Raw genomic sequence first — 18390 nt, 5'->3', positions numbered from 1 at the left:
CCTATACGCGCATTTTCACCTCAATTACCGCTCTAATTTTTCAGGAAACAAACATATATATATATATATATATATATGTATACTACTTTCCATATATCAAAATTATTCAAACTATTTTTTATTGGCTTTAAAAGAAGTAATATACAGGAAAATTAAGATGCTGAAGTATACACAACGTTTATGATCAACGATTAAAAAACAAATTAATTTTTAAGACGAAAAATTATAACATTTTTTTATAAAAAAATGTTTTTTATAATTTTTTGATCAATATAAATTTATTTGTATGAATTTTATTTATAAAAATACTTGTTTTTTAACCTTCAAATTCGTATTTTAAGGTGGATTTTTTAAAGTGAATAAAAATAAAAAGTAGCTCGTTCTCCATCACCAAATTTTGATAAGATGAATAAAGAAGATTTAACTTAAATTTTAAAACCAAAATGGGATTTTTTCATTAATCGCCTGCGAAGATATAAGTGTTCAAAATCAGATAAAATCCTGAAAAGTTCAATAACATTCAAGGTAAAATTTCTCATATTTCTATATTATAAAAATAAAAAGCCAACATATCATATGAAAGTACTTGGAAAGTACTTATTGTTAGGTAGTAATAAATTTTAAAAAATTTATAAACTTTCTTGGAAAATACAAATAAAATGTGACAAATTTTGACATTTTACAGGTAAGTTTGAATATTAATTTTCATGTAGTATTTTGGCTTTTTTTACACAATTATCAATTAATATTGGTAAATTAAACTATTTTAAACAAATATTAATGAAAAAAATTTACTAACTGAATTATTTCTGTTCTTTTTTATAAAATTTCCAAAGCTGTCAAACTAACCTATTTTCCGTTCAACTCAACTTAAAAATTAAATTTTAACGTAAATAAAAAAAATTTTCATAAAATAATTGTCAAAAATGAATTGTACGGATATTAAAAGTCATTAATACAAAATACCAAATTTTTCTAAAAATAGACCGCAACGACTATAGGTGAAATAAAATGGAATGACCCTAGAAAAAATATTTTTCTTTAAAAATCATTGACATGAATAATTGCCTAAAATTAATTATTTATTTAATATACAAATAAAAATTATTTGTTTCAAATAAATATTTATTTAAATAATAGTAATCGAGTATTTTGAATTAAATAAATCTTTTTTTTTCAATGTAGATGACAAATTCATGACTGAATCAGAATTTTAAAAAATCACGCAATTTTGCAGTCTCCCTGGAAGAGAAAATGAAGCAATGAATTCACAAGATATGTAACAAAACGATCGTGACAAACTGCTGTCAACTATCATATTCGAAATAATTACTTTTTTTGTATGTGATATATTTAACTGACGTGCGAGAGATCTTTCCAAAAAACTGCATAAAAATTTGAGAAGAGTCTCACTCCCCTCTCTCGCTCTCTGTTTCGAAAATAAGAAACGAGTTATGCTCGCGTGCATTCAAATGCAGCCGAATAATTACAGGACGAGCTAATCAAAATCAATCGTAGAACTATATGTGAGTCAAAAAGGCCTGGCGGCAAAATTAAAGGGCTTCCAAAAAATGCTATTGAAATATAATAGACACCGCGCATATATAAACCTAGAAAGCAACGACACGACCAAGTTACACTTAAAAAATTGAAAATATATATCTCGCGTGCGTGCTACTTAATGAGAAGTATTCTTACCACTCTCGCGAAATCGCTCACGGATTTTGACTCTCTCGAAAATAATCTTCAAACAATTTACAAATTTTCTTATTCTTATTTTATTTTTTTTTTCACTCTTTAATATTCCAACAGTCGTTTATCTCCGAAACCAACAACCTCAACGCAATTCTTCACGCCTCCGGTTATTAAATACCTTTGTAGAAAATCTCTCTCTCTCTCTCTCAAAAAAAAAAAAAAAAAAAAAAAAAAAGTAAAAATCAGAAGCATCACCCTTTTTTGCTCTATATATAATTTGACGAGAAACGAAAAAGTACACTTCAAAAATCAGTTTAGGTTATACATTGTATTCTGTCCAAAGGCATTTATTATAAGAATCTTTCTCGAAATCTGACATTTAATATATAATAAAAACACGTGTGTATTTTTTTATGTGCGGTGATATTTTACAATTGCTGAATTGTATCAGGTTTATTTTTTTTAATTAAATAACAACAGGTGCGAAAGAAGAAACTAAATATTGAAAATAAAAATGGAACAAGTAGATTATGTCGATTATGGTCAGACAACATCTATGAGAGTTATTTTCCCTTTCAGAAGAATAAGAATTATTATTTAACTTCGAGACATTTAATGGGTTTTAATTTTTTAAATTTAATTTAGAAAATTATTTCAAGTTTATATATTTATATTTATACAAATTTTTTAAATATAAACTTTTTTTTTAATTTATTGTTTGCATTATTTTTATTATTATTTATTTTAAATAAAACTATATAAACGTTGTTTGTTCAATTCAAAATTTATATGACTTTTAAAATTATTAATTTAAAATCTTTGAAGTTTATCTAATTTTATAACACGTCGAATTTTTATATAGCTGATTTATATATTTTTTAATTAATCAAATTTCCATAGAATTTTGATTTAGCTTCAAAATTAACTTTAATCGAATGTTATTCAATAGAATTTTTATTCAATCGAATTTTTATTTAACCAACTTTCTATATAGTATAGAATTTTCATCTAATTAAATTTTACTTTGATCGAATTTTTATTTATTTACATTTTCAATTAAATAAATTTTTGTTTAATCGAATTTTCATTTTACAAAAGTTTCATCTAAGAGAATTTATTTATGTTTTATAGTAAATTTTCGAAAAAAGTAATGGAGAATTTTTTTTTTTTTTTTTTTTGTCAATCAAAGCTCAGAATTTTATTGATTGATTTTTGTCGAGATGTTTTTTTTATAGCGGTAAGAGACGAATGTAAATGCATTTATATGTGTGTGTATAAGTCGTGATTCGTGAACAGTGCGGACAAAAAACATAGTCATTTCGTCGGCTTATTGTCGCTGTCATTGAAGCGGTCGGTAAACAAAAGAAAAGCACACGCATGCCTGAAATTATGACCCATCCAATTTTCCACCTTTTAATCTGCACACAAAATGTATTTCAGTGGTCAGTCGTCGACCTTTGCCCCCGAGCGGTAAGTTTTATTTTCTTCAGTAAAATAATACGCAAATTGTAGAGAAACTCCCTTAATCACTTACGTTTTCATTCGTGCATTGCCTTCTGGACATATTATATGTATAAGAGAATCATTCAGAATGACTGAACAAAATTAAATTAAATTTTCACTACATATTGTACTTTTAAGTCCTCTATTTGTATATATATAACTTCAAATATATTTTATCTGAATTTCAAAGCATATAAATGATTTGAAATAAAACTAATTGTTAAAGAATAAATGTAATTTAATTTTTTGATGAAAAAATATAACTTTAAACAATCGAAAAAGTTTCAAAGATTTTGAGTAATTGTAAAAAAAAGCATTTTTATGTTTAGAAAAACAATAATTTAAATATTACCTTATTTGTTGATAAATATTTTGAGGTTATGTTGTTCGATTGTGAATTTATAATGAGTCTGGCTTTTATCACTATTACTATATATTACTTGCTCGATTCACTTCGTTAATTCTGATGAATAATTTACAAAAGATATAGAAACTATAAATTTTAATTTAAAAAACGATATTAAAACAAAATGCAAGTGTTGCCGGAGAAAATCACATTTTTAGGATTATTCTCGTTGTGTGCACTTTTTACACTTTTACATTAAATCTACATTATATTGTTTGTCAAATCAGTAAATTTTTGTACACTTTCGCAATACGTGTTTTATGGATAGTGTAAAAGTATATACTTTCTAAAGCTTCTAAAGCAATGAAAACAAACTTTTTGTCAACTGTAAAGTAAAACATTTTTTATGATTGCGCTAGATGGAGCTATTTTAAAGTAGATGCGCATGTGCAGTAAGCAGAAGAATTATAAAGTACTTTTAGCGCTACTTTTAAAAACAAGATATGGCATATTTCTTATTATGTTAAAAAAAAATTTTAATCCAATTTTTTATAACAATTTTGTTGTTTAAAATCATGTTCTATAAAATAATTCTCATCAAAAATTGTATTTAAAAAATTAATTTTTTTTAAATCCTGCAACTTTCAATTTCTCTAAATTTCACTTTCATATGTAGTTTAAATAACAAGGGATAGAGTTCTTAACAAGGAATGATGGTTAATCTAGCATTTTGTGGTCTATTTTCGAAAATAGTAGGTTTAGATATAATTAAATCGAAATTAGATCTTTTAGAGTCTAGTTTTCGACTCTTTCATTCTCTAGTTTTCAAAACATGTCAAATTTGAGTCTGTCTTTTAGATAATTTTTTTTTCTTTTCTGTTTTATTTTTTTTTATGCTACTGTATTTTTTTTCCTTGAAGGGATGGGGCGTAGCAGTTGCCTCAAGGCATTTTGTCTTCTACCAGGCACCGCTATTGGCATATGTGCTCGCGTGCATCCCATGCAACCGATCTGCGTAACAGGTGCAGCTGCAGAGGAAACGGTCGTTAGCCCTGCAGCCCTTGTACATATACACATACATGCATATGTCTATTATGATTTTTCGTAATAGTTTCTTATGTTTCCAACATACCCATCAATTGTTTCGTCGCACGCTCTCAACAAGTAGACAAGAAAACATATGGTAATAATAATTTAATTAGTGACTCCGTTCCAAAAATTCCCAAGGAATAAGGAGAGAAAAACTTTTTTTTATAACTAAGCATCTGAACCTAAACACTTATTTTTATATTATTTTATTACTTTTTAAATTTCAATTTATTTTTTTTTTTTTTATTTTTATTTAGATATTCTTTAATTTTGATTTATTTTTTATGTTCAAAAAATAATATTATTATATGAATTTCGTGATTTTATGACCAAAACATCTAAGAGCTTTTTTGTTATAATCTACTCTTTTTTTTATCAATTTTTCTTTTTTTATGGAATTTTAATTTTTGTTGATTAGACTAATTATATAATTGGTCCATACGAAATTGTATTTTTTGAATAAACTTAAGGAAAAAAAAAACTCATCTTATTCATTATCTAAAATAATTGATTTGTTTAAGTTAAATAGAAATTTTACCAAGCATATTGATAATAGAAATTAGTTTTTATTAATTTAATTTAAAAATATTGAGAACAATTCTCTTGTCAATTGATAATAATTCTTTTAAATATTGTTAATTATTTTCTAATAAAATAAAATATAAAGAAACACTATAAATTCAGGTTGTAAGTATTAAAAATCATCTAGGTGAATAATATTGAATATTTTTATAAAGCAAAAAAAAAACAGCGACAATCAACAATGGATTAATAAAAAAAATGTCGCATATAAATCATACTATTGAACTACAATAATAAATTCTTCTCTTTCTCTCTCTTTCTCTCAGTGTGTCTTTCATACAATGAAATGTATATAAGATTACTTGTACTACTTCATAAAATGCAACATTATTTCCCTACCTTCGAATGTACAGTGTTTATCAATTATATTAATTATAACAATGACAAATGATGCGATTAAATTTTTACGCAATTGGAAAGAAATGTTCTCAGAACGCTGTGTGTGTGTTTTTTTTTCTCTTGTTTTTCTAATAAAAATTGTATCTGCGATTTAATTTTCATTTTTTTACTGAGGTAAGTTTAGAAGGACACCTTGACCGGGTGGTAAGTAAACAACTTGACGTGAACGTGCAAGTTGAAACGCAATATCTTCCGCAGCTTCAATCCTTCTAAGTTCAACAAGACCATCTCCAGCATCGCCAAGTGATTTAGCGAGTAAACTCGCAGCTTGCGCATCACCCTCAGCCGAAATAACGGCCGCTTTCTTTTGTTGCTCGGCTTTTTCTACCAAGAATCTTGCTTTTTCCGCTTCCTGTTGTGCCACTTGTTTCAATTCAACGGCTTGAGTGAATTCCTTGCCGAATGTCAAGTGAGTCTGCATAACAACAAACATTCAAAATTAATAAATAAAATGAAAATTTATCCAAGTCATTTTGAGGATCTTAAAATCTTAAAATCTTAAATTTAAAAGAAAATCACTTACGATGGAAATATCATCAAGAATTAAACCAAATTGAGTAGCTCTATCGGTAAGTTCTTCATTCACTTTTTGAGAGACAAGTTCTCGCTGTGTAATCAATTCGCCCGCGTCAAATTGTGCGACGACGGCTTTTAAAACTTCATTTGTAATTGAGGGTAAAACTCGCTCGTCATAATCAACGCCAAGTATGGTGTAAATTTTTGGTAATGAATCAGGAAGTGGTCTAAACAAAATACGAAGAGTGATATTAACATTTTGAAGATCTTTACTACCCGTTATTACAGGAATATTTCTTGGTCTCGAGCGTATGTCGAATACAATTGGCCTTTGCACCCATGGAATATAAAAATGTGTTCCTTCGCCAACAACTTGATTTTTGATACCCACAAATCTGTCAAAAATTACGGCTCTGTGGCCTCCGTCAACTGAAATTCATATAATCAACAATTAATTAAAAAAAAAAAAAATTACACAATTATAATAATCAAAAATTATTTAGAAATTTATAATTTTTTTCACTAAATTTAAATTAATTTATAAATTTACAATCACAATTTCTTTAAATGATAAATCTGTAAATTTAATAAGAAAAAAATAAAAACTAGTCAAATGAAAGGGAAATTTAATATAATAAATTAATTTGTCTGTTATCAAATTAAAAAGCCTAATAATTAAAAGTAACAATTGAAATCTAAAAAAAGAAATTAGAAGATATAAATTACCATTGTAAAGGGCAGAGTTCACAACTGCTGCAGCGCCAGCAACAGCCAAACCGAAGGTTCCTATCCTTCCAAAAGCTTGTGAAGCCATTTTAATTCTTTAATTCTCTGAAATAAACACAAAAATTTCATAAATAAACTGAAGTTTTTTGCATTCTCGTTATTTTATAATTAAAAGCAAAGTATTCAAGTTATGTAAAAAACAACCTAACCTATAAATACTAAAGATTAATTTTACAGAAATATATAAAGAAAATAAAATAGCTATTATAAAATTATTAAAAAATATATTAAAACTCAATATTAACACAAGTTGCATAAATATATTCACTAAATTTATATTTAATTTATATATATTATCTAAATAGACCGGGTTTAGGTTAGGTGTGAACATTGATCTCGTGTTATTCCTCAATTATTTTAGAGTGCAATTCTCACTTTCATGCTTTTAATGTAATTAAGCATTAATTGTTTATAACAAGCCACTAATTATTCTTACGTAGTACACTGTTTCCGTTGAATTTAACAGGTTTTTTAAGCTGCATGCGTTGATGTAAAATGAAATGAATTCCTTAATTTCCTTGGATGATGAAAGATTATGAAAGACGTGAAGTTGTAGGCGCATGTGACAGTTGGGACCATTGCTTCGCTTGGTCACGTGAATCAACATATTGATTAGCGCGCAATTTCGAAATATTTAAAACATAGAAACTGATTTTCTATACGTGTTTTTTGTAATTATGTATGTTTAACTTACATACACAAAATATTCTTAAAAAAGAGTTTAAAAAAGACATTAAAAATAATTAACAATACTTAAGTTAAATAATTATTAATAATTTTTAGATAGATATAAAACATATTCATAAGTGTTTAATTTATTTATTAAGGCACAAGTGTTGTGGATTTTTATTTTTTAAAAATATAAGATAATTTTCAATTATATTAAACTTATAAAATTATATGAAAATGTAAAAAAGCGCCCCCGGGTGGGCTCGAACCACCAACCTTTCGGTTAACAGCCGAACGCGCTAGCCGATTGCGCCACGGAGGCCAGTTGAAAATTGCTGAGAATTAGAAAAACCTAAAGTAATAAATTAAATATTCATTGTTTTTATATTATTTTCTCGAAAATTAATCACTAATACAAATAAATATCTATTATTTACGACTTACAATATTAGACACCTTTAATAAATGTCCGTTACAGCCATTAAATATTTAAATTCAGAAGGAATATATGTTTTTGAAATTGAAACATTGAAAATGGCGGTAAATTTAAATATACAGTTGTTTTGTTATACGGAAAAAATCGAATATAATAATTAAAATAAAATAATCAATATATTTTTATAGTAGAACTCAAAAATTGTAAATTACATACTTAATATTTTTTTAACGTCTTTATAAAAAAAATTAAATTTTTAGATATTATAATGTATTTTCTTTATTTTTTTTCCGTAGTTTACAAATAATTCAGACAATACTGTTCATTAACATCAAAAGAAAAATATAATACATTTTATATTATCTACAAACATATTAATAATACATTATTTCATAACTGTTTTACAATCTTCACATATTAAAATCAAATAATCATTTTATTATAAGTCGCTTAATAATTAATGTAAAATTACATATTTTTCTTTTTTCTTTTATAATTTCAAGTTTATTTTTTAACGTGGCACAATTTGAGAAAAGTTATATGTAAAAAATAAAAATAGTCAATTTATAAAAAATGTGTCATGTTTGTGAATTCTTTTTTTGTAAAAAATATCAACTTTTAAAACAGATAGTTACTTAAATAAAAAAAATAACATAAGTACACTCTTATAACATATTGATATTTAAGGAATGAATTTTTTAACGAAACATATATAAATATTAATCATAAATATTATTAAGATTCGTTATTTTGACTTGAAAAATAGACTTTCAATTGTTCGAGTGCCCTGTGTCGATGAGAAATTTGATTTTTAAGATCTTTAGGCATCTCAGCATAAGTTTGATTATAACCTTCAGGTTGGAAGCATGGATCCCAGCCAAAATCTCTTGGTCCTTTGGGATTCACAATTGTACCAAAAGTACGACCTTGAAAAAGGATAACTGGCTCATTGGGACCATCTGTATATGCAAATGTGCATACTGCCTGAGCTGTTTTATCCTCCCATCCATTTAACATTGTATATAAACCATCTGCTCCCAATTTGTCTAAAAACCATTTAATATAAGGTCCTGGTAGTCCATTCATAGCATTGAAACAAAGACATGTATCTTCAATGACAACAGGACCATTTACAATATTGGCAGCGGCTTTACATTTTTCCACTGAAATTTCATCAATCTCTCCTTGATATTCGGGAAGATCAACTTTTTTACTGATAATTTTTTTCGAACAATTTGATCCCATTATTGACAAAAATTCCTCCAATTTTTTCGCATTACCAGTCACAAAAACAACAGGTTTAGAAAGTCTAAAAAAAAAAATTGATAATAATTTGAATTAAAAGTACGAATTTCAATGATACTTTATTAATCACTAATTATTTATTTAATAATAAACGGGACAAGCCCGTTACATAATAATTAATTAAAATAGAATACGTATATGTGACAAAAACTGCTGACAATATGAAACTACTATGCAAAAAAAAAACAACAAAATGCTAAATTGTGAAATGTGTAAAACTAACTGAACGTCATGTTTTTTATTAGTATTGGATATAATAATATAATAACAATAATTAAGAAACACTTACTTCAACATTTTTAATTGTCCTTTAATTTATGAGGGAGCAGAAATTTTAACCGAACTTAATTCAATGTTAAACTATTATACACTATTTTGTGCTTCCGCATATGATAAATGATTCATTTACAATTTACCAAAAACACATGTAAAGGTGAACCAATGTTTTTTGAACGAACGTATTTTACAAAAATGCGCAGGTCTAAAAGAATGCTTTACTTCCGGTTTATTTAATATAAAATTGTTAAAAATATGTAAAACACATTCTTATTATTTGTTAATAAAAACAATTTTTTTCTAAAATAGAATTAAAATTATTATTCACTGATTATAATATTATTAATAATAATATTATATTTTTCATTTTGAACTACATAGTATTACCGATCGATAGATTTATCCTCTCTTTACCGACTGGAAATTTTCTTTTTCGTCTTTCGTCACTTCCAACACTTCCAAACTGATTTCATTATTTGCGTCACAACAATAACAAAAGTTGTGTTTACATACATTCCTTATGTCTTTCAGAATCAAAAGTTGAAAGACAGTACGACATTTGGTTTTGAGTTTATTATGTTTATTGGAAGTTAGTACAGCACAGAAACTTATTTAAAAAAATCATTTAAATAAGTAAAACAAGAATATTAAGGTATTTAATTCATTAATTTTGAAAGAAGCTTATATAAATGTTAACTTTTTAAAAACTTATGTTTTTTACGTAATATAAAAAGTAAAAATCAGTTTGGTGTATTGTATTATAATTATTATTTTGATAGCTACTTTATATTTAATAAATCAAATATTTAATATATATTGCATTTACTTTCGAGATATCCAAAATTCGCTTATATTTTTCTACGCAGTTTATTGTTGCTGTAGTAAAAACACTATTTCTCTTAAATTCTTTTTAATGAAATACCTATATTTATTTTAACAAATGGAATAATTTTTATATTTGGTGTTTATTGTTTTTTCAATATTTAAATTTTTGTTGCAAGCTGAATATTAAATAATAATATATAAATAATATCCTCATTAGTTATCGATATATTATATTTTATCAGTATATGTATAATAATATACTGTATATTATTATGATGTAATCCTAAAATTGTGACGCAATTAAATGCAATCTTGTTTAATAATAAATGAAACCCATGCTTTTTCTTATAATAATAGTTTTGCTATTTCAATTCTTTGAATCATTGTAAACTGAATATTTCATTTATAACTTTGGTTTATTTTAATGTTTGTTTATACACTTAATTTTTATACAGTAAAAAAAGCACAAGTGTAGTCTTACTCGCACTCGTGGGCTGTGACTACCATGGTACTTTTCTTACGGTATATATATATATTTAAATTTTATATTATATTTTTAGTATTTTATCAATTATTTAATTGAATAATTGAAGGTTTTTCTATGTAGGGTAATCGGTACAATGATTGGCCGTCTTGATGAAATATAAATATAATAAGAAAGAACTAACATCAAATCATTTTTCAATTTATGCTTAATAAACTTCACACAATTACGCTGCGATCATTTCAGTCGGGATTATCTGGTCCTTCATTATTAATTTAAATTTAATTATTTATTTACGTGTTCTGAAAACAAAGTTTGACAGCAAAGAATACTATGGTGATCAGTAGTGTACCCTAATAAAAGATTAGAAATTTTTTAGTGTAAAAATATGTTTTTAAGAAAATTTGTTCTTATATAAACTTGCAGTGGTTACAAATACACGATAAAATAGTTTTTTATTTAAAAATATAACGTTTTTTTAATTTATTGGGAGGCCAATAATACCCTCTTTGAATTGTACGAAAATACAATGATTGGCCATGGTGGCTAAAGAGGCCAATGACTGTAATTTTCAAAAATATTGTAAAATATTATCAAACATTTTTTACAACACTTAAATATTTGTTTTTAATAAGTCTGTTTATGTAAAAATATTAAATAACCTTAAATTACAATTTTTGGCCACGGCCAATCATTGTACAACGATAGGGGCCAATAACTGAAAATTCAACATTTTATTTTGCCACCAGTGTCGCCTCTGTTGCTTTCAAAAAAGTACAGGTTATACCTATAATTCTAATAACTTCATGTTAATAGGAAAGGTGGCCAATCATTGTATTTAAAAACTTACAGAGGCCAATGATACAATTATTGGCAACTGCCAATCACTATGTTTTTAAGGCCAATAAATGTATTTTCTGACATTTGCATTATTTTCTTAACATATCTGCACGGAGAGAAATCTGCTGCGATTTGCGCATGAGCAAGTCCATAGGAATATAGCATGGACACTTCCAAGCAAAAACCATAAGATTCCATCTGAATATCAGGTGAGACTCATACAATAATACCTCGCTCACTTAGGATTTTTGCTTGAAAGCGTCTGTTACTATATTCCTAAGGACATGCTCATGCGTAAATCGCACCAGATTTCTCTCCGTGTGTTATTTAAAATTTTCCTATTTTTTTCTAATTACTAATATTTAAAATAGAATAAATTTATGGGCGATTAGTGTTTCTCAAATATTTTTTTGACATATGGTGTGAATTCGACAGTAAGTCAAACATAAAAATTTTCTTAGGGGGGCCAATCATTGTACCGATTACCCTATGTCTTAATAAAATAGAATTTATTAAAAATTGTTTCAGACATTAAACATTTTGATTATGTTCGATCAAACTGAAAGTACCGCTTTTGGTATGAAGATAAATTTTGGTATTTCTTCAGTACCATTAATTAGTAGGAATTCTTCACTTCCTATACAAAATTCTTCAGGTACCATTACAGGAAGTTTATTTAATAGATCTACTTCAAATTTTGGCCAAACTTCTTCAACACAAGCGCATTTTGGAGGTGAAAAAAATTATATTATCTCATTTGTTTTTTTATATTTCCTAATTAAATCTGACGCTCCACAGTGAAAAGGACTTTAGCTGTAAAAAGCTAATTTTACATGAAATACGTTTAAATAATCATTAATAACACAAAATCTATTGATTCATATAAAAAAAATAAAAAATCATATTTTTCCAGCTTATGTCCCTTTCACGGTGGAACATCATAAATAATAAAAAAAAATTCTTATTTATTTTTCAAAATAGGTTTTGGAAATACAAACACAATTCCATTTAGCAATCAACAATCTACAAATGCCATTGGAACCAATACATTTACACCATTGGCACTTAATCAAGCTAATAATCAAACTGGTTTTGGTTTTAATCCTTTTGTTCAACCTCAATCACAACAGACAAATAATCCTTTTGTAAGAACGTCTAATTTCTTTAATTCTTCATCTTCTTCTGGATTCAGAGATACAAGTGGAACAGTTGTGAAATTTAATCCTGTTGTGGGAAGTGATACAATACAAAATAGAGGATTAACTCAAACAATACACGTGCTTTATTGGTGCATTAATGTTATGAAAGAATATGAAGATAAATCTTTGGAAGAATTACGATTTGAAGATTATAAACAAGGTAGAAAAGGACTACAAACAGGATTTTCTAACTTATCAACGCCTGGAATTTCAACAACAAATCAATCAAGTACTGGTTTTTTTAATAAACCATTTATGTTTTCCACACCTTCCATTACTAACAATCAATTTCCAACAACTTCTCCATTTCCTTCAAATAATTCAACAAATTTTGTATTTAATAAACCACAGAATAGTGGATTTGTTTCAACTCAATCTAATCAGAATAATCAATCAAAACCACTTTCTTTATGGTCAACTTCATGCAATGGATTTAATCCATCAAATTCAAGCACAAATTTATTTATCTCAAAATCTTGTTTTCTTCCAGAGAATACAAAACAAAATTTTCTATTTAAACCTTCTGGTTTTTCTTTAACATCAAATGCAATGAATACTACTTTTAACAATAATAATCCTTTTTCTAATTTACAGAGAAATATAAATTTATTTACACCCAATTCCAATACATATAAAACACCTTTTTCAACCACTGGTTTTGCTCCATCTTACAATTATCGACCTTTTAATTTCCCCTCTTCAAATTCTTCAATAATTCCTTCGTCATTAATTGCGAATCAAACACAAAATACTGTTTCAAATCCAATACCTAATCAAATTTTGGGTTTAATTACAACGCCATTTGGTGATTCCTCATTATTAAGAAATCTTCAATCATCATCATCAAATAAAGCTGAACATATGGCAAAAACAAAATCAGCATTTATTGTAAATAAACCAATGAGTCGAACACAATATAAAATTTCGACAAATAATTCTTCATTGAAAATAAAACCGAAACTAATTAACGGTTCTGGATTACATCAGAAAACATTGTTTGATAGTCTTGAAAATGAAGATTCATATTTATTGGAAACATTTCAAGTTCGTCCTAGTGCAAAACGTTTAGTTTTGCGAGCAAAACGATCATCAAATAATTCCAAAACGGGGGAAAATTTTTTGGCAAAAAATTCTGAGACAAATATATCGACAATATCATTATGTGATGAGACAAGTGCCACTGATAAAGAGAATCAAGAAATTCAATCTTTTAACAGTGATACAACAAGTTCTACATCATGGCTCAAAGTTTCAGTGATAAATCAAAATAAATGTCATGGGAAAAATTTAAAACAACTTGAAATTACAGATATTGAGAATTTTGATGATTCTATCACAGAATTGAGACCAAGTCTAACGAGTCCTTCAAGTTCATTGTTGAATTCGAATATTTCTCCAATTCAATTGAACGATGAAGAAGATTCTCTAGATTCATCTGAACGAGTTTTAAATTCATCGAAAAAATCCCTGGAATCAATAAACATTGCACAAAAAGCTCAAGTGAAACTTGAAAGATGTGAATATTATACAATTCCTCCATTGGAAAAAATTGATGATTATGTTCATGAACAAACATGTATTGTTCCTAATTTCACTGTTGGTCGTAAAGGATATGGTAAAGTTTCTTTTTCAGAATGTGATATTTTTGGATTAAATTTAGATGAAATAGTTCATTTCAATCATAAGGAAGTGATTATTTATCCAGACGATAATAAAAAACCACCTATTGGTCAGGGATTAAATCGCTCAGCACAAGTTACATTAGAACGTGTTTGGCCTAATGATAAATATGATAATAAGCCAATTCGAGATGTTAAAATTATTGAGAAAATGAATTATGTGGAGAAATTGAAACGTGTTTCTGAGAAGCACAATACTTCTTTTTTGGAATATCAATCAAAAACTGGATCATGGATCTTTCAGGTAGAACATTTTTAATTGCAATGAAACAAAAAAATATATATATCAAGGTATTTTATAAATTGTAAACAATTGGTCCAATTAATTCCGATCGTTCTTCTGTGATAGATGCGCATTTGTGAAAAAAATTGTTGATGTGAATTTTTAAAATGTTAAAAAAGTTTAATTTACCTTAATTTTTTTTTACTATTTAGTTGTATATTTAATATTTTTTAAAAATCATTATTTATTTAACTCGTTTATTTAAAATTATTTTCTTTGAAAAATTTATACGATTATTATCTTTAATCAAATTTATTTATGAGGATAATTGTTTAAAAATTAGTAAAAACAATTGGTTCCAACTTCCAATGAAAGTTACGGTTATTATTATTTTTTGTTTTTCTTTAATCTTGGGTAAAAAATGTCTTAACTTTTAGTAGAGACTGTCATATAAATTCTATCTTAAAAAATGATGAAACATCGAAAGTTCCAATCTAAATATTATAAATTATAAAAAATGTTATTATAATTATATATTGTATTCAAAAATATTTAATGTATCGTTTAATAATTCGTTTGTAGTTTATTTTTAGCATATTTGCTAAATATTACGTTATAATTTTACATTATGTACGAATTTATGAAATTTTTTGTATTAATTTCTTTTTTTTATAAAAAATCTTAAATAGATTTTTTAAAAATATTTTAATACTACAAAAATGTTGTTTGCAAATATTTTATATTGTCTCTTCGTTATAAAATTTTTTTCTAATTGCTTTTATAGTGTTCCAAAAATTAGTTTTAAAACAAAACAAAAACTTAAAATTGTAATTTTGATACTAATAAAAATTGTATAGAGAACACTTTATAAATACATAATATGTATATAGATGATATTTTAATCACTCTAAAAAAAAATAAAACTTACTGTAACAATAAAAAAAAAATTATAAACAATAAATAAAATATATAATATTAAAAGTAAAATAAAAATGTATTATATTTACCCTGTGAATTTAAGTATATTACATTTTTTTCTATCAATAAAATTATGGCCAATTTAGATTAATCCCCGTAACATCCAATGCAATAATATCGACATCCGTTTGTAAAAGACTACACAAACTTGGAATTGTTCTACCAAAATCACTGTGTACAAATTCTTTCACATAAGTTCCAGCTTGTGTTTTAACGTCAATAACAAAAAGTTCATTTCCATCAAGATTTTTTATATCAATTGAAATTTTCGCCAATTCTTCGGTTTTTAAATGATATGCTCTTATTGAGTGTATTGTCCGTATTCGAGAAGCCAATGGACGTCGATGTAAAACTCTAATTGGTGTTTTTTGAATAATATCCAATTTTTTTAAATCATTTAATTTATCAATTAAATCCTTGGTATTTGATTTTGGCTTGTAAATGCAAAATGCTCGATAGTTTTTTGTTTTCTCGTTCTCGCCTTCTTTTAATTTTTTTAAATCTAATCTGTAAAAGAATTAAAAAAAAATGTATTATTAGTAATTAAAAGTAAAAAAAAAAAAGTGAGAATAATTTTCTTTACTTGGAAAGAAGCTTTAAATTGCTGGTAATTTTAACGATTTCCGAATTTTTATTGATATCAGAAACCAATTTTTCAAAACCTTCTGGAAATTTTGTAATTCTCGGATTAATTAATTCAACCGCAAAAGGCCTGCCATTATTTAACATTCGCACATCCACGTCTTCTCTTCCAGATGAAAGGAATTTCATCGCTGTTAAAAAGAAAACAAAAATATGTTCATTAATATAATATATTATTTAGGATTATTAATATATGAATTTTGTATTATAATTATTCATTATCTTTATATATTATTTTAAATAATCATATTACTCACAATCAGCTTGAACGTATTTGAGAATTGGATCACAAAGAAGTTCTTGAACAGATGTTTCCATTTTTCTCTCTCCATTAATAAACCAAGGAGTTTGGCATAAATTTCTTGAAAGTTTATTATAACGACCTAAATATAAAATATAAATTTACAATTTTTTATTTTATTGTATATAAAATACAAATTTAAAAAAAAAACAAAATCAATGTTTACCTCCTATGAAAAGACTACTATGAGCACAATTAACTTTATCAATTGTAGCAAAAGATTTAACAGATTTTGGCGGTATTGTACAATTATCTACAAATTCATCATCATTTAAAGTGTCTAATGTTGATTCAACATTTTTTCTACTATAACTATTTTCCTTATTTCTTTTTCTTGAATTATTTGACTTTTTTTCAACATTACATTTTTTTAATCTGCAAAATTGTCAATTTTAAATATAGTATAAACCTTAAAAATAAATATTTATACTTTGATAAATAAAAATAAACTTACAAGGCGACACATTCTTCTTCATCATGAGAATGTGAGAAAAATATATCAACAAGAAAATGAGAAGTAACTCTTTGTGGTTCGCCAATTTTATTCGTCAAATTCTCAATTTTTGGTACAGCCATTAATTTCCAAATTTCCTTAAGACTTTGCGTTTGTAATTTCAATTCATTAAGTGCATCTTCAGATAATTTTAAACACTGTGCTAAATAAATTTGTATAGAACGTTCTCTAAGTGCAATTAAAACTGGAATAGTCAATGCAATGGTAAATGTCTCGCAATCATAATTCCCTCGAATAATTTCGTCTGCTGTCTTAAAATCATTAAAAAAAAAGAAAATTATACAAAAAATAAATGTTAAAATATAATAATTAAAATACTTTATTAGACAATTTTAAAAATAAATATAAATTTATACCTTTTGAATTGTATTTTGAAACAATTCATCTTGTAAAATTCCTAAACATACTATGCAAGGAGTATTTACAATTTCAGATTTATCTAAATATTCCAACTGCGAAGAAATTTTTTTAATAAAAGAAAATTATAAAGAATAATTATATTTAATATTTATGTAATAATATAATTTAAAATATGAAACACGTTTTTACCTTTTCCAATGTCAATAAAGGATCTTCATAATAATTTGTATTTCTAGATCCTATAAAACGTAAACAACATCTGGGACAACAGCCTGATGCCCTTAAAAATCTAACAATTTCCCCCTCATTGCCGATTATTGTATTCATTTTATAAAATGTACAAAATTTAAATTAAAAAATTAGAAAATTACAGCAGATTATACAAATATAACCTCAAAAACCGAGATGATTAAGTTTTTTTTTTCGAATACGAAAAATGTGTGAAAAAACACTAAGTACGTGAAAAACGTATTAATAATATTGTTTTTAATACAACAAAAATTATTTCATTTTAACTTTATTTATTTATTTACTTTTATTTATTTATACATATTTTATTTACATTTATCATATTTATTTAATGAATCTTCTTCTTATTTGTCATAAACCAATGAAATCAAACTTGTCCATGTGCTCAATTTCTGAATGGCTAAAATGGACAAAATTGATTCTTATGCACGTTTCTCATTGGTTGATTTTATAATAAAGAGGTCCCCTTTCGGAAAAAAGTAAAGGATAGTTCG

General features: G+C 25.8%; 4 protein-coding genes, 1 long non-coding RNA gene and 1 other non-coding gene across 7 annotated transcripts; 2 read left to right on the top strand and 4 right to left on the bottom strand.

The window, feature by feature from the left end:
* Nucleotides 1-2679: 2679 nt before the first annotated feature.
* On the top strand, nucleotides 2680-5522 carry LOC127286406 (uncharacterized). The gene is made up of 2 exons (XR_007843740.1): nucleotides 2680-3165; nucleotides 4465-5522. It is a non-coding gene; the product is annotated as an uncharacterized LOC127286406 (long non-coding RNA).
* LOC127286404 (protein l(2)37Cc) lies at nucleotides 5348-7511 on the bottom strand. Its single transcript, XM_051312821.1, has 4 exons — nucleotides 7353-7511; nucleotides 6857-6961; nucleotides 6138-6559; nucleotides 5348-6029 (listed from the first exon to the last, which is right to left on the bottom strand). The coding sequence occupies exons 2-4, from the start codon at nucleotides 6942-6944 to the stop codon at nucleotides 5721-5723; spliced, it is 819 nt and encodes a 272-aa protein (XP_051168778.1). The 5' UTR covers nucleotides 6945-6961; nucleotides 7353-7511; the 3' UTR covers nucleotides 5348-5720.
* A 322-nt stretch (nucleotides 7512-7833) lies between these two features.
* On the bottom strand, nucleotides 7834-7907 carry Trnan-guu (transfer RNA asparagine (anticodon GUU)). Its single transcript has one exon. It is a non-coding gene; the product is annotated as a tRNA-Asn (tRNA).
* Nucleotides 7908-8274: 367 nt separating this feature from the next.
* On the bottom strand, nucleotides 8275-9781 carry LOC127286401 (inosine triphosphate pyrophosphatase). Its single transcript, XM_051312812.1, has 2 exons — nucleotides 9616-9781; nucleotides 8275-9330 (listed from the first exon to the last, which is right to left on the bottom strand). The coding sequence occupies exons 1-2, from the start codon at nucleotides 9621-9623 to the stop codon at nucleotides 8757-8759; spliced, it is 582 nt and encodes a 193-aa protein (XP_051168769.1). The 5' UTR covers nucleotides 9624-9781; the 3' UTR covers nucleotides 8275-8756.
* A 287-nt stretch (nucleotides 9782-10068) lies between these two features.
* Nucleotides 10069-14888, top strand: LOC127286398 (nuclear pore complex protein Nup98-Nup96-like). Its single transcript, XM_051312809.1, has 3 exons — nucleotides 10069-10254; nucleotides 12280-12484; nucleotides 12733-14888. The coding sequence occupies exons 2-3, from the start codon at nucleotides 12298-12300 to the stop codon at nucleotides 14886-14888; spliced, it is 2343 nt and encodes a 780-aa protein (XP_051168766.1). The 5' UTR covers nucleotides 10069-10254; nucleotides 12280-12297.
* Nucleotides 14889-15059: 171 nt separating this feature from the next.
* LOC127286399 (tRNA pseudouridine synthase Pus10) lies at nucleotides 15060-18224 on the bottom strand. 2 transcript variants are annotated; one of them, XM_051312811.1, is made up of 8 exons: nucleotides 17837-18224; nucleotides 17644-17739; nucleotides 17228-17538; nucleotides 16940-17148; nucleotides 16730-16855; nucleotides 16414-16603; nucleotides 15860-16337; nucleotides 15060-15779 (listed from the first exon to the last, which is right to left on the bottom strand). In XM_051312811.1, the coding sequence occupies exons 1-7, from the start codon at nucleotides 17972-17974 to the stop codon at nucleotides 15902-15904; spliced, it is 1506 nt and encodes a 501-aa protein (XP_051168768.1). In that variant the 5' UTR covers nucleotides 17975-18224; the 3' UTR covers nucleotides 15060-15779; nucleotides 15860-15901. The 2 variants fall into 2 exon arrangements, with proteins under 2 accessions (XP_051168768.1, XP_051168767.1); XM_051312810.1 differs by having other exon boundaries at nucleotides 15060-15759.
* Nucleotides 18225-18390: the final 166 nt, after the last annotated feature.

This window comes from Leptopilina boulardi, unplaced genomic scaffold, assembly GCF_019393585.1.
Source record: "Leptopilina boulardi isolate dan_hultmark-lab unplaced genomic scaffold, ZJU_Lbou_2.1 LbouV2_354, whole genome shotgun sequence".
NCBI lineage: Eukaryota > Metazoa > Arthropoda > Insecta > Hymenoptera > Figitidae > Leptopilina > Leptopilina boulardi.
The sequence above is the reverse complement of the archived record's forward strand: the minus strand, read 5'-3'. Positions and strand labels throughout refer to the sequence as shown.